The sequence below is a fragment of the Ranitomeya imitator genome, chromosome 6 (assembly GCF_032444005.1).
Source record: "Ranitomeya imitator isolate aRanImi1 chromosome 6, aRanImi1.pri, whole genome shotgun sequence".
NCBI classification, from domain to species: domain Eukaryota; kingdom Metazoa; phylum Chordata; class Amphibia; order Anura; family Dendrobatidae; genus Ranitomeya; species Ranitomeya imitator.
This window is the reverse complement of record NC_091287.1, coordinates 214,168,609-214,183,779: the sequence shown is the minus strand read 5'-3', so window position 1 is coordinate 214,183,779 and position 15,171 is coordinate 214,168,609. Positions and strand designations below refer to the sequence as shown.

Sequence of the window (15,171 nt, the reverse complement as noted above, 5' to 3'; positions counted from 1 at the left end):
TTCTTCCTGAAAGGAAGAGTCATGCTGGAATTGTGAGATTTCCTTAAAAACACGTAAGCCTCTAGGAACTCTGTCACACTCTTTAGAGATTTAATTGTCCAGAATAAACGCATCTCCTTTTCGGCAAGCGTGTGGATTTTAGTTTCCAAGGTTTTAGTGCTAATGATTTGAAGCTCGTCTTTTAGGTTGCAATCTGCAAAAAACTCCACCGCACCCTCACGACCTGCTAAAACACCATGTGATTCCAATCCTGCATTTTCGGTAGAGTCCATATTATCGGCCATTATATCTGATAAAGTCTTTAATATATGGAATACTTTATACTTTATCTCCTTGAGCTATTTGATACTCTGTGCTCTGTCCCAATACGTTCATTATTGTCCCATATCTGTGCCCCATATATGCTCTGCACCGTTCATTTTGTCCCATAGCTGTGCCCCATACTGTGCTCGGCACCGTTCATTATTGTCCCGTATCTGTGCCCCATATATGCTCTGCACCGTTCATTATTGCCCCATATCTGTGCCCCATATATGCTCTGCACCGTTCATTATTGCCCCATATCTGTGCCCCATATATGCTCTGCACCGTTCATTATTGTCCCGTATCTGTGCCCCATATATGCTCTGCACCGTTCATTATTGCCCCATATCTGTGCCCCATATATGCTCTGCACCGTTCTTTATTGCCCCATATCTGTGCCCCATATATGCTCTGCACCGTTCATTATTGTCCCATATCTGTGCCCCATATAGTGCTCGGCACCGTTCATTATTGCCCCATATCTGTGCCCCATATATGCTCTGCACCGTTCATTTTGTCCCATAGCTGTGCCACATACTGTGCTCGGCACCGTTCATTATTGCCCCATATCTGTGCCCCATATACAATGCTCTACACCGTTCATACTGCCCCATATCTGTGCCCCATATATGCTCTGCACCGTTCATTATTGTCCCATATCTGTGCCCCATATAGTGCTCGGCACCGTTCATTATTGCCCCATATCTGTGCCCCATATATGCTCTGCACCGTTCATTATTGCCCCATATATGCTCTGCACTGTTCATTATTGTCCCATATCTGTGCCCCATGTACAATGCTCTACACCGTTCATACTGCTCCATAGCTGTGCCCCATACTGTGCTCGGCACCGTTCATTATTGCCCCATATCTGTGCCCCATATACAATGCTCTACACCGTTCATACTGCCCCATAGCTGTGCCCTATACTGTGCTCGGCACCGTTCATTGTCCCATATCTGTGCCACATATATGCTCTGCACCGTTCATTTTGTCCCATAGATGCTCCACATAAATCTGTGCCATGGCCGCTGCTGCTGCAATAAAAAAAAAAAAACACATACTCACCTTTCTTGCTTGCAGCTCCCAGCGTCCGGTCCCGGCGCCCCCATCTTCCCGGCGTCTCTGCACTGACTGATCAGGCAGAGGGCGCCGCGCACACTATATGCGTCATCGCGCCCTCTGACCTGAACAGTCAGAGCACAGACGCCGGGAAGATGGAGGCACCGGGAAGATGGAGCGACGCCCGGCGGCTGGAACGCGGACAGGTGAATATAAAATACTTACCTAGTCCCAGTGATCCTGACGCTCACTCTGCCTGTCACAGCTGGTCTTCGGTGCCGCAGCCTCTTTCTCTATCAGCGGTCACCGGCACCGCTGATTAGAGAAATGAATACGCGGCTCCACCCCTATGGGAGGTGGAGCTGCCTATTCATTTTTCTAATGAGCGGTCCCACGTGACCGCTGAAGAGGGAAAGAACTGCAGCACCGAAGACTGTGGGACGGCAGGGGGAGCGCCAGGATCGCCGGGACTAGGTAAGTATACCTCAGTGCCCTCTCCCCCTCACCCGCCGACCACCTTGACTCGAGTATAAGCCAAGAGGGGCACTTTCAGCCCAAAAATTTGGGCTGAAAATCTCGGCTTATACTCGAGTATATACGGTATGAGAGAAAAGCACAACGCTAATCCTAATTTATTGTCTTTTGCTGGTATAGAGATAGTGAAATATCCCCCGCAGGGAGGAGATCAAAATAGATTACTATTGCAGAAAGAAGCCCGGTGGATTCTGAACACTAACGCGCAAGGGCCAATAGGCTTAAATGATAAATTAGACATGTCGGTATTTCTTTAGTATAATAGGTTTTTATGCTTCTGAAAGAAAAATGTAAAATGTTTGAAAATGTTTATTCATATATTCATATATGAAAATGTTATTACTACATAATAATTAAGCAAGTCTAAAATAACTTTTAGTGTTGCAGTACTGCAATTTGATTACTGTTTATTAATGTATATTATTGCACAATTTCACTTAGTCCATGTTTAAGTGAATATGCACTTTTGTTATTGTATTCACACACGTCGGAAATCCTTTATAAGGAAATGACGTATGGTAATCGATGAACTGGACCCGTTGAAGCACATACCGTGCGAAACGGCCGTCGTCCGCACTCCACCTCCGCACCCTCCTGCAGACCTGATGTCCTAACGGATGTTTTAAATATTTTTCTCCAATAAAGAGCACGATTACACAGCTTCAAAAGGGTGAGTGCCGCACTGTGTTCTTTTCTTGTTTCAGAAATATAGATAGAGCGAACTCTAGATATATGAATAGATAGATCTATGTATCTATCTATAGATATATCTATGGATAGATGTAGATAGATATATGGATAGTTAGGCTACTTTCACACCAGTTTTTTTCCATCAGGCAGGATCCGGCGAATTATAGAAAAAACGGATCCATTGCAAATCGTGAAAAACTGATGCAACTGATCCGTTTTTTTCTTAGAGAGAGAGAGAGAATGGAAAATGTGCATGATTTGAATGGAAAAATGCATGAAAAATGGATTCGGATGCCGGATCTGGAGGCCGGATTCATCATTTCACATCTCAGTTTCATGCGTTTTTCACCAGATCAGTCGCTGGGCGCTTTTTCACCGGACAGAAAAAAACCTTCCTCTGTACGCTTTCTTCGTCCGCCGGAAACAGCTTTTTTGACGGATCCAGCAAAAAACTGATGAAACATGAGGCCATCAGGCGCAATCCGGCGCTAGTACAACTATATGAGAAAAAAACAGATCCGGCAGAAAAAAAATCGGATCCGTTTTTTTCAAAACTCGCCGGATTGTGCCCGATGGCAAAAACCAGATGTAGCCAGATAGATATATGGGTATTCCGGCACTTAGCCTCTCTCTTCCCACTCCCCTGTAACGGTGGGATATGGGGTAATAAGGGGTTAATACCCTTGCTAATGTAAGGTGACATTAAGCCCGGTTAATAATGGAGAGGCGTCAATAAGATGCCAATCCATTACTAATCCTATAGTAGTGAAAGGGTAAAAAAAACGACACAGCCAGAAAAAAGTATTTTAATATTCTTAATTTCACCATACTTACCATACTCGATCACCTGCAAAAAATAAAAAATAATAAACCAACCGTATACTCACTTTATGCCGTAGTCCAATAATGAGTGTCCCACAATGATCTCCCCTATAGAACAGTGACATCGGGTGGTGTCACTGCTCTATAGGCCTCCAGTGACACACTGACAGTCGACAATGGCTTCTGCAGTGCATCACTGAAAAGGTTACCTGAGTGGAGGGTCTCACTTTATGGCAAAGCTGTGTGGGAATTTTCCCACACAGCAGGGCCACAAGTGAGAATAGGGACTATTTCTCACAGCAGCGGAGGAACACATTGCGGAAGGATACCTTCCATCATTGTATTCCTGGAGCCCCTTGAGAGCGGTTGCATCAGCTGATGTGGCTGCTCTCCACGGAAGATTGTTGTGGGACACTCATATTAATTGGATATCTGCGGATCAGGGAGTATATTGTTTGCTTATTATTTTAATATATTTTACAGGTGACAATGACTTTGGGGATCAAGGTGATGGTGAGTATGTACTCTATGTTGTATGCACTGTATGTATATATGTATGTGTTGTATGTATGTACTGTATGTCTGTATGTATGTTGTATGTACTGTATATATGTACTATATGTTTTATGTTGTATGTACTGTTTTATGTTGTATGTGCTGTTGTATGTTGTATGTACTGTATGTAGGCACTGTATGTTGTGTGTACTGTTGTATGTTGTATGTGCTGTATTTCATATGTTGTATGTGCTGTTGTATGTTCTGTTGTATGTTCTGTATGTCATATGTTGTATGTAATGTTGTATGTTGTATGTACTGTATGCCATATATTGTATGTACTGTTGCATGTGCTATATGTTATATGTTGTATGTACTGTTGTATGTTTTATGTGCTGTATGTCATGTGTTGTATGTACTGTTGCATGTTGTATGTACTGTATTCTGTATGTTCTGTTGTATGTTGCATGTACTGTATGTCATATGTTTTATGTACTGTTGTATGTTGTATGCACTGTTGTATGTTATGTTTTATGTACTGTTGTATGTTGTATGTTGTATGCTGTATGTACTGTTGTATGTTCTGTATGTCATATGTTGTGTGTTGTATGTACTGTATGTTGTATGTACTTGTATGTGTGTATGTGTTTTCTTTTTTACATTCAACACATTAGCCGGATGATGGGACTACTACTATCCCATCATTGGCTAATGTGTCAATCACTGTCACTGTAGCAGGCATGGCCGGTTGGGACTTATAGTCAAATCGGACGATGCCTGCGTGCACGCACACACACACAGACCCCTTGCAGATCCCCGACAGCCCCGCACAGACCTCCGACAGCCCCGGCAGCCACCCAACAGCCCTGCACAGACAACCGACAGCCCTGCACAGACCCCCGACAGCCCCGGCAGACCCCCGCAGACCCACTGACAACCCGCAGACCCCACCCGCACACACATACATGCACACAGTCACCGCCCACACACTTCCCTCCTCCCAATCTGCAGCATTTCACCCACAGCTAAACCGCAGATCTTTTTTACATCTGCGGTTTTGCTGCGGATGTGCCCAACTCAATGTAAGTCTATGGGTGCAGAAATGCTGCAGATCCGCACAAAGAATTGACATGCTGCGGAAAAAACAATGCTGCGTTTTCTTGAGTTTTTTCCGCAGCATGTGCACAGCGGATTGGGTTTTCCATAGGTTTACATGGTACTGTAAACCGCATGGGGAAACTGCTGCAGATCCAGAGCGCCAAAAACGCTGCGGATCTGCGGTAAAATCTGCAACGTGTGCACATGGCCTAAATGTTTCCCATATCTGTGTCCATGGGGATACCCACGCAGCCCTATGCGCGTTTCACAACAGCTTCCTGAGGGGGCAGAGTGATCATCTTTGGTGGTCCCCTGAGTATTTCATTTTTTTAATTTATTTGCAGAATTTATTTACATTGATTCCAGAGATAAGGGCTGTTTTATAGAGTGCTAATTTTTATGGTTTTTACCAAAGGAGTGTAGCTCACAGGATGATAATACAAAACAGACTAAAGACATGTTAGCAGAAAACCCTGTGAGCTACACTACCTAGGAAATTACCATAAAGTAGGCAATAAATAAAAATGCTCATACTGCTGAACCTTATGGCAGTAGGAATAAAATATGCGCAAAAACTGGCAACTTTTGTCCTGGTGGCAGGTAACCTTTAAATAAAGGTTGCTAAAAAAAAACAGCAAAATAATTTAAGTGTGTGAGTACATTCAATTTATCTATAATGATTTTCACCCAATATTGAAATGCACTGTACCTTTGGACCAGGAAATCCAATAGGACCTTCAATACCTAGATCACCCTGCAAAATAACATAGTAACATAGTTAGTAAGGCCGAAAAAAGACATTTGTCCATCCAGTTCAGCCTATATTCCATCATAATAAATCCCCAGATCTACGTCCTTCTACAGAACCTAATAATTGTATGATACAATATTGTTCTGCTCCAGGAAGACATCCAGGCCTCTCTTGAACCCCTCGACTGAGTTCGCCATCACCACCTCCTCAGGCAAGCAATTCCAGATTCTCACTGCCCTAACAGTAAAGAATCCTCTTCTATGTTGGTGGAAAAACCTTCTCTTCTCCAGACGCAAAGAATGCCCCCTTGTGCCCGTCACCTTCCTTGGTATAAACAGATCCTCAGCGAGATATTTGTATTGTCCCCTTATATACTTATACATGGTTATTAGATCGCCCCTCAGTCGTCTTTTTTCTAGACTAAATAATCCTAATTTCGCTAATCTATCTGGGTATTGTAGTTCTCCCATCCCCTTTATTAATTTTGTTGCCCTCCTTTGTACTCTCTCTAGTTCCATTATATCCTTCCTGAGCACCGGTGCCCAAAACTGGACACAGTACTCCATGTGCGGTCTAACTAGGGATTTGTACAGAGGCAGTATAATGCTCTCATCATGTGTATCCAGACCTCTTTTAATGCACCCCATGATCCTGTTTGCCTTGGCAGCTGCTGCCTGGCACTGGCTGCTCCAGGTAAGTTTATCATTAACTAGGATCCCCAAGTCCTTCTCCCTGTCAGATTTACCCAGTGGTTTCCCGTTCAGTGTGTAATGGTGATATTGATTCCCTCTTCCCATGTGTATAACCTTACATTTATCATTGTTAAACCTCATCTGCCACCTTTCAGCCCAAGTTTCCAACTTATCCAGATCCATCTGTAGCAGAATACTATCTTCTCTTGTATTAACTGCTTTACATAGTTTTGTATCATCTGCAAATATCGATATTTTACTGTGTAAACCTTCTACCAGATCATTAATGAATATGTTGAAGAGAACAGGTCCCAATACTGACCCCTGCGGTACCCCACTGGTCACAGCGACCCAGTTAGAGACTATACCATTTATAACCACCCTCTGCTTTCTATCACTAAGCCAGTTACTAACCCATTTACACACATTTTCCCCCAGACCAAGCATTCTCATTTTGTGTACCAACCTCTTGTGCGGCACGGTATCAAACGCTTTGGAAAAATCGAGATATACCACGTCCAATGACTCACCGTGGTCCAGTCTATAGCTTACCTCTTCATAAAAACTGATTAGATTGGTTTGACAGGAGCGATTTCTCATAAACCCATGCTGATATGGAGTTAAACAGTTATTCTCATTGAGATAATCCAGAATAACATCCCTCAGAAACCCTTCAAATATTTTACCAACAATAGAGGTTAGACTTACTGGCCTATAATTTCCAGGTTCACTTTTAGAGCCCTTTTTGAATATTGGCACCACATTTGCTATGCGCCAGTCCTGCGGAACAGACCCTGTCGCTATAGAGTCACTAAAAATAAGAAATAATGGTTTATCTATTACATTACTTAGTTCTCTTAGTACTCGTGGGTGTATGCCATCCGGACCCGGAGATTTATCTATTTTAATCTTATTTAGCCGGTTTCGCACCTCTTCTTGGGTTAGATTGGTGACCCTTAATATAGGGTTTTCATTGTTTCTTGGGATTTCACCTAGCATTTCATTTTCCACCGTGAATACCGTGGAGAAGAAGGTGTTTAATATGTTAGCTTTTTCCTCGTCATCTACAACCATTCTTTCCTCACTATTTTTTAAGGGGCCTACATTTTCAGTTTTTATTCTTTTACTATTGATATAGTTGAAGAACAGTTTGGGATTAGTTTTACTCTCCTTAGCAATGTGCTTCTCTGTTTCCTTTTTGGCAGCTTTAATTAGTTTTTTAGATAAAGTATTTTTCTCCCTATAGTTTTTTAGAGCTTCAAAAAATAGGTTTTTAAAATAGGATTAAACTCCAAACATTAGTTTAAAAATGTCACACTGGTGTCATGTGAATATTTGATTGAAGTAAATATTAGTACTGGTATTTAAAGGAGTTGTTCAACAGAGAAAATTCACTTTATTGATTAGATCTTGGAATAAACAAAATAACTTCCACAACTGCATGTGTTAAAAGTGTTCCTGTGTTGAGATAATCTTATACATGTGCCACTGCTATGTACTGTGTAATGGTCATGTCTGACCGTGCAGGGACATGGTCTGATCTTACCAAATCTCCTGGGCAGGGCATCAGATAGTATACCAAAAGTACAGCAGGGGATCTCAGCTGCTGGTTTCTGTGAGGAAAAACATTTCACTCCTTGTTTAACCCCTTTACCACCAAGGGTGGTTTGCACGTTAATGACCAGGCCAATTTTTACAATTCTGACCACTGTCCCTTTATGAGGTTATAACTCTGGAATGCTTCAACGGATCCCAGTGATTCTGACACTGTTTTCTCGAGACATATTGTACTTCATGGTAGTGGTAAAATTTCTTTGATATTACCTGCGTTTATTTGTGAAAAAAAACGGAAATTTGGCGAAAATTTAGAAAATTTTGCAATTTTCCAACTTTGAATTTTTATGCAATTAAATCACAGAGATATGTCACATAAAATACTTAATAAGTAACATTTCCTACATGTCTACTTTACATCAGCACAATTTTGGAACCAAAATTTTTTTTTGTTAGGGAGTTATAAGGGTTAAAAGTTGACCAGCAATTTCTCATTTTTACAGCACCATTTTTTTTTAGGGACCACATCTCATTTGAAGTCATTTTGAGAGGTCTATATGATAGAAAATACCCAAGTGTGACACTATTCTAAAAACTGCACCCCTCAAGGTACTCAAAACCACATTCAAGAAGTTTATTAACCCTTCAGGTGTTTCACAGGAATTTTTGGAATGTTGAAATAAAAATGAACATTTAACTTTTTCTCACAAAAAATTTACTTCAGCTCCAATTTGTTTTATTTTACCAAGGGTAACAGGAGAAAATGGACCCAAAAAGTTGTTGTGCAATTTGTCCTGAGTACGCAGATACCCCATATGTGGGGGTAAACCACTGTTTGGGCGCATGACAGAGCTCGGAAGCGAAGGAGCGCCATTTGACTTTTCAAAGCAAAATTGACTGGAATTGAGATGGGACACCATGTTACGTTTGGAGAGCCACTGATGTGCCTAAACATTGAAACCCCCCACAAGTGACACCATTTTGGAAAGTAGACCCCCTAGGGAACTTATATAGAGGTGTGTGAACACTTTGACCCACCAAGTGCTTCACAGAAGTTCATAATGCAGAACCGTAAAAATAAAAAATCATATTTTTTCACAAAAATGATCTTTTCGCCCCCAATTTTTTATTTTCCCAAGGGTAAGAGAAGAAATTGGACCGCAAAAGTTGTACAATTTGTCCTGAGTATGCTGATACTCCATATGTGGGGATAAACTACTGTTTGGGCGCATGGGAGAGCTCGGAAGGGAAGGAGCGCCGTTTGACTTTTCAAGGCAAAATTGACAGGAATTGAGATGGGACGCCATGTTGCATTTGGAGAGCCACTGATGTGCCTAAACATTGAAACCCTCCACAAGTGACGCCATTTTGGAAAATAGACCCCCTAAGGAACTTATCTAGATGTGTGGTGAGCACTTTGACCCACCAAGGGCTTCACAGAAGTTTATAATGCAGAGCCGTAAAAATAAAACAAAAATGTTTTCCCACAAAAATTATTTTTTAGCCCCCAGTTTTGTATTTTTCTGAGGGTAACAGGAGAAATTGGACCCCAAAAGTTGTTGTACAATTTGTCCTGAGTACGCTGATACCCCATATGTGGGGGAAACCACCGTTTGGGTGCATGGGAGGGCTCGGAAGGGAAGGAGCACCATTTGGAATGCAGTCTTAGATGGAATGGTCTGCAGGCGTCACATTGCATTTGCAGAGCCCCTAATGTACCTAAACAGTAGAAACCCCCCATAAGTGACACCATTTTGGAAAGTAGACCCCCTAAGGAACTCATCTAGATGTGTTGTGAGAGCTTTGAACCCCCAAGTGTTTCACTACAGTTTATAACTCAGAGCCGTGCAAATAAAAAATATTTTTTTTCCACAAAAATTATTTTTTAGCCCCCAGTTTTGTATTTTTCCAAGGGTAACAGGAAAAATTGGACCCTAAATTTTGTTGCCCAATTTGTCTTGAGTACGCTGATACCTGACATGTGGGGGTGAACCACCGCTTGAGCACATGGCAGAGTTCGGAAGGGAAGGAGCATCATTTGGAATGCAGACTTAGATGGATTGGTCTGCAGGCATCACATTGCGTTTGCAGAGCCCCTAATGTACCTAAACAGTAGAAACCTCCCACAAGTGACCCCATTTTGGAAACTAGACCCCCCAAGGAACTTATCTAGATGTATTGTGAGAACTTTGAGCCCCGAAGTGTTTCAGTACAGTTTATAACGCAGAGCCATGAAAATAAAAAATCTTTTTTTTCCACAAAAATTATTTTTTAGCCCCCAGTTTTGTATTTTCCCAAGGGTAACAGGAGAAATTGGACCCAAAAAGTTGTCCAATTTGTCCTGAGTACGCTGATACCCCATATGTTGGGGTAAACCCCTGTTTGGGCACACGGGAGAGCTCGGAAGGGAAGGAGCACTGTTTTACTTTTTCAACGCAGAATTGGCTGGCATTGAGGTCGGACGCCAAGTCCCATTTGGAGAGCCCCTGATGTGCCTAAACAGTGGAAACCCCCCAATTATAACTGAAACCCTAATCCAAACACACCCCTAACCCTACTCCCAACAGTAACCATACCACGCCTCTAACTCAGACACACCCCTAACCCTAATCCCAACCCTATTCCCAACCGTAAATGTAATCCAAACACTAACCCTAACTTTAGCCCCAACCCTAACTGTAGCCTTAACCCTAGTCCCAACCCTAATCCTTGCCCTAACCCTAGCCATAACCCTAACCCTAGCCCTAACCCTAACCCTAACCCTAGCCCTAATCCTACCGGGAAAATGGAAATAAATATATTTTTTTTAATTTTTTAATTTTTCCCTAACTAAGGGGGTGATGAAGGGGGGTTTGATTTACTTTTATAGCGGGTTTTTTAGCGGATTTTTATGATTGGCAGCCGTCACACACTGAAAGACGCTTTTTATTGCGAAAAATATTTTTTGCGTTACCACATTTTGAGGGCTATAATTTTTCCATATTTGAGTCCACAGAGTCATGTGAGGTCTTGTTTTTTGCGGGACAAGTTGACATTTTTATTGGTAACATTTTCGGGCACGTGACATTTTTTGATCGCTTTTTATTCTGATTTTTGTGAGGCAGAATGACCAAAAACCAGCTATTTATGAATTTCTTTTGGGGGAGGCATTTATACCATTCCGCGTTTGGTAAAATTGATAAAGAAGTTTTATTCTTCGGGTCAGTACGATTACAACGATACCCCATTTATATCATTTTTTTATGTTTTGGCGCTTTTATACAATAAAAACTATTTTATAGAAAAAATTATTTTTGCTTCGCTTTATTCTGAGGACTTTAACTTTTTTATTTTTTTGCTAATGATGCTGTATGGCAGCTCATTTTTTGTGGGACAAGATGACGTTTTCAGCGGTACCATGGTTATTTATATCCGTCTTTTTGATCTCGTGTTATTCCATTTTTTGTTCGGCGGTATGATAATAAAGCGTTGTTTTTTGCCTCGTTTTTTTTTCCCTACGGTGTTTACTGAAGGGGTTAACTAGTGAGACAGTTTTATAGGTTGGGTTGTTACGGTCGCGGTGATCCTAAATATGTGTATTTTTATTGTTTTTTTTTATTTAGATAAAGAAATGTATTTATGGGAATATAATTTTTTTTCTTTATTTAGGAATTATTATTATTTTAATTTTTTTACACATGTGGAAATTTTTTGTTGTTGACTTTTTTACTTTGTCCCAGGGGGGGATATCACAGATCGCTGATCTGACTTGCAGCGCTGCAGGCTTACCAAGCGCCTGCTCTGGGCAGGCGCTTGGTAAGCCACCTCCCTTGTTATGGACCTGGTGGTTAGGAGCACCCGGAAAGACCTGATGGTTAAACTCACAGGACAAGCTCTGGGAAGTGGGAACTCTGCTGACCGCAATCCCTAATCCTATCACACACACTAGAAATAGCCGTGGAGCGTACCTAACAGGCCTAGACGTCTCGACACAGCCTAAGGGCTAGCTACCCCTAGAGATAGAAAGTAAAGCCTACCTTGCCTCAGAGAAATTCCCCAAAGGAAAAGGCAGCCCCCCACAAATAATGACTGTGAGTTAAGATGAAATACACAAACACAGGAATGAAAGAGGTTTCAGCAAAGGGAGGCCAGACTACCTAAACAGACAGAGGATAGAAAAGGTAACTTTGAGATCAGCACAAAAAACTACAAAAGAGCACGCAGAGTGTGCAAAAACACCCCCGCATCGACTCACGGTGCGGAGGTTGCCACTCTGCCTCCCAGAGCTCCCAGCTAGCCAGACAGAATAATATTAGCAAGCTGGACAAGAAAACAAGAACAACAAAATAAACTAGCAGGGACTTAGCTTCTGCTGGAGTAGACAGGTCACCAGAAAGATCCAAGAGCGAACTGAACCAGTACTGGAACTTTGACAGGTGGCATGGAGTAACGATCTAGATGGAGTTAAATAGAGCAGCCAGCCTAAGAATTAACCAGGTCACCTGTGGAAGGAACCTCAGAACCAGCAGCTCCACTCACAGCCACCAGAGGGAGTCCATGGACAGAACTCGCCGAAGTACCATTCATGACCACAGGAGGGAGTTCCAAAACAGAATTCACAACAGTACCCCCCCCTTGAGGAGGGGTCACCGAACCCTCACCAGAACCCCCAGGCCGATCAAGACGAGCCAAATGAAAGGCACGAACCAGATCAGCAGCATGAACATCAGAGGCAACAACCCAGGAATTATCTTCCTGACCATAACCCTTCCACTTGACCAGGTACTGGAGTTTCCGTCTCGAAATACGAGAATCTAAAATCTTCTCCACCACATACTCCAACTCCCCCTCGACCAACACCGGGGCAGGAGGGTCAGCGGAGGGAACCATAGGCGCCACGTATCTCCGCAACAACGACCTATGCAACACATTATGGATGGCAAAAGAAGCTGGAAGGGCCAAACGAAATGACACAGGATTAAGAACCTCAGAAATCTTATAAGGACCAATGAAACGAGGCTTAAACTTAGGAGAGGAAACCTTCATAGGAACATAACGAGACGACAACCAAACCAAATCCCCAACACGAAGTCGGGGACCAACACAGCGACGGCGGTTAGCGAAACGTTGAGCCCTCTCCTGGGACAATGTCAAATTGTCCACTACGTGAGTCCAAATTTGCTGCAGCCTGTCCACCACAGAATCCACACCAGGACAGTCCGAAGGCTCAACCTGCCCTGAAGAAAAACGAGGATGGAAACCAGAATTACAGAAAAAAGGCGAAACCAAAGTAGCTGAGCTGGCCCGATTATTAAGGGCGAACTCAGCCAAAGGCAAGAAAGACACCCAATCATCCTGATAAGCAGAAACAAAGCATCTCAGATATGTTTCCAAAGTCTGATTGGTTCGTTCGGTTTGGCCATTTGTCTGAGGATGGAAAGCCGAAGAAAATGACAAATCAATGCCCATCTTAGCACAAAAGGACCGCCAAAACCTCGAAACAAACTGGGAACCTCTGTCCGAGACGATGTTCTCCGGAATGCCATGCAAACGAACCACATGCTGGAAAAATAATGGCACCAAATCAGAGGAGGAAGGCAATTTAGACAAGGGTACCAAATGGACCATCTTAGAGAAGCGATCACAAACCACCCAGATGACCGACATCCTTTGAGAGATAGGGAGGTCTGAAATAAAATCCATGGAAATATGCATCCAGGGCCTTTTCGGGACCGGCAAGGGCAAAAGCAACCCACTGGCACGAGAACAGCAGGGCTTAGCCCGAGAACAAGTCCCACAGGACTGCACAAAAGAACGCACATCCCGTGACAAGGAAGGCCACCAAAAGGATCTAGCCACCAAATCTCTGGTACCAAAGATCCCGGGATGACCAGCTAACACCGAACAATGAACCTCAGAGATAACTCTACTAGTCCATCTATCAGGGACAAACCGCTTCTCCGCTGGACAACGGTAAGGTCTATCAGCCTGAAACTTCTGCAGCACCAGCCGGAAATCAGGGGAGATGGCAGACAAAATTACCCCCTCCTTGAGAATACCAGCCGGCTCAGGAACATCTGGAGAGTCAGGCACAAAACTCCTTGAAAGGGCATCAGCCTTCACATTCTTAGAGCCCGGAAGGTAAGAAACCACAAAATCGAAACGGGAGAAAAACAGCGACCATCGAGCCTGTCTAGGATTCAACCGTTTGGCAGACTCGAGATAAGTCAAATTCTTGTGATCCGTCAAGACCACCACGCGATGCTTTGCTCCTTCAAGCCAATGTCGCCACTCCTCGAATGCCCACTTCATAGCCAACAACTCTCGGTTGCCAACATCATAATTACGCTCGGCAGGCGAAAACTTTCTAGAAAAGAAAGCACATGGTTTCATCACCGAGCCATCAGAACTTCTCTGACACAAAACAGCCCCTGCTCCAATCTGAGAAGCATCAACCTCGACCTGAAACGGGAGCGAAACATCTGGCTGGCACAACACAGGGGCAGAAGAAAAACGACGCTTCAATTCCTGAAAAGCCTCAACGGCCGCAGAAGACCAATTGACCACATCAGCACCTTTCTTGGTCAAATCAGTCAACGGTTTAACAACACTAGAAAAATTAGCGATGAAGCGACGGTAAAAATTAGCAAAACCCAGGAACTTCTGCAGACTCTTCACAGATGTAGGCTGAGTACAATCATAAATGGCCTGAACTTTAACAGGGTCCATCTCGATAGTAGAAGGGGAAAAAATGAAGCCCAAAAATGAAACCTTCTGAACCCCAAAGAGACATTTAGACCCCTTCACAAACAAGGAATTAGCACGAAGGACCTGGAACACCATTCTGACCTGCTTCACATGAGACTCCCAATCATCCGAAAAGACCAAAATATCATCCAAATATACAATCATGAATCTATCCAGATACTCTCGGAAGATGTCATGCATAAAGGACTGAAACACAGATGGAGCATTAGAAAGCCCGAATGGCATCACCAGGTACTCAAAATGGCCCTCGGGCGTATTAAAGGCTGTTTTCCATTCATCGCCCCGTTTAATATGCACAAGATTATACGCCCCTCGAAGATCTATCTTGGTGAACCAACTAGCCCCCTTAATCCGAGCAAACAAATCAGACAGTAGCGGCAAAGGGTACTGAAATTTGACCGTGATCTTATTAAGAAGGCTGTA

General features: G+C 43.0%; 1 protein-coding gene across 2 annotated transcripts in view; it reads right to left on the bottom strand.

The window, feature by feature from the left end:
• The window catches only part of LOC138642353 (collagen alpha-2(VI) chain-like), a 668,325-nt gene that overhangs the window by 450,474 nt on the left and 202,680 nt on the right, over window positions 1-15,171 (bottom strand). For both annotated transcript variants that reach the window (XM_069730466.1, XM_069730467.1), the window contains one exon: window positions 5,714-5,758. In XM_069730466.1, coding sequence (XP_069586567.1) covers window positions 5,714-5,758 — 45 coding nt within the window. The remainder of the gene's footprint in view (window positions 1-5,713; window positions 5,759-15,171) is intronic.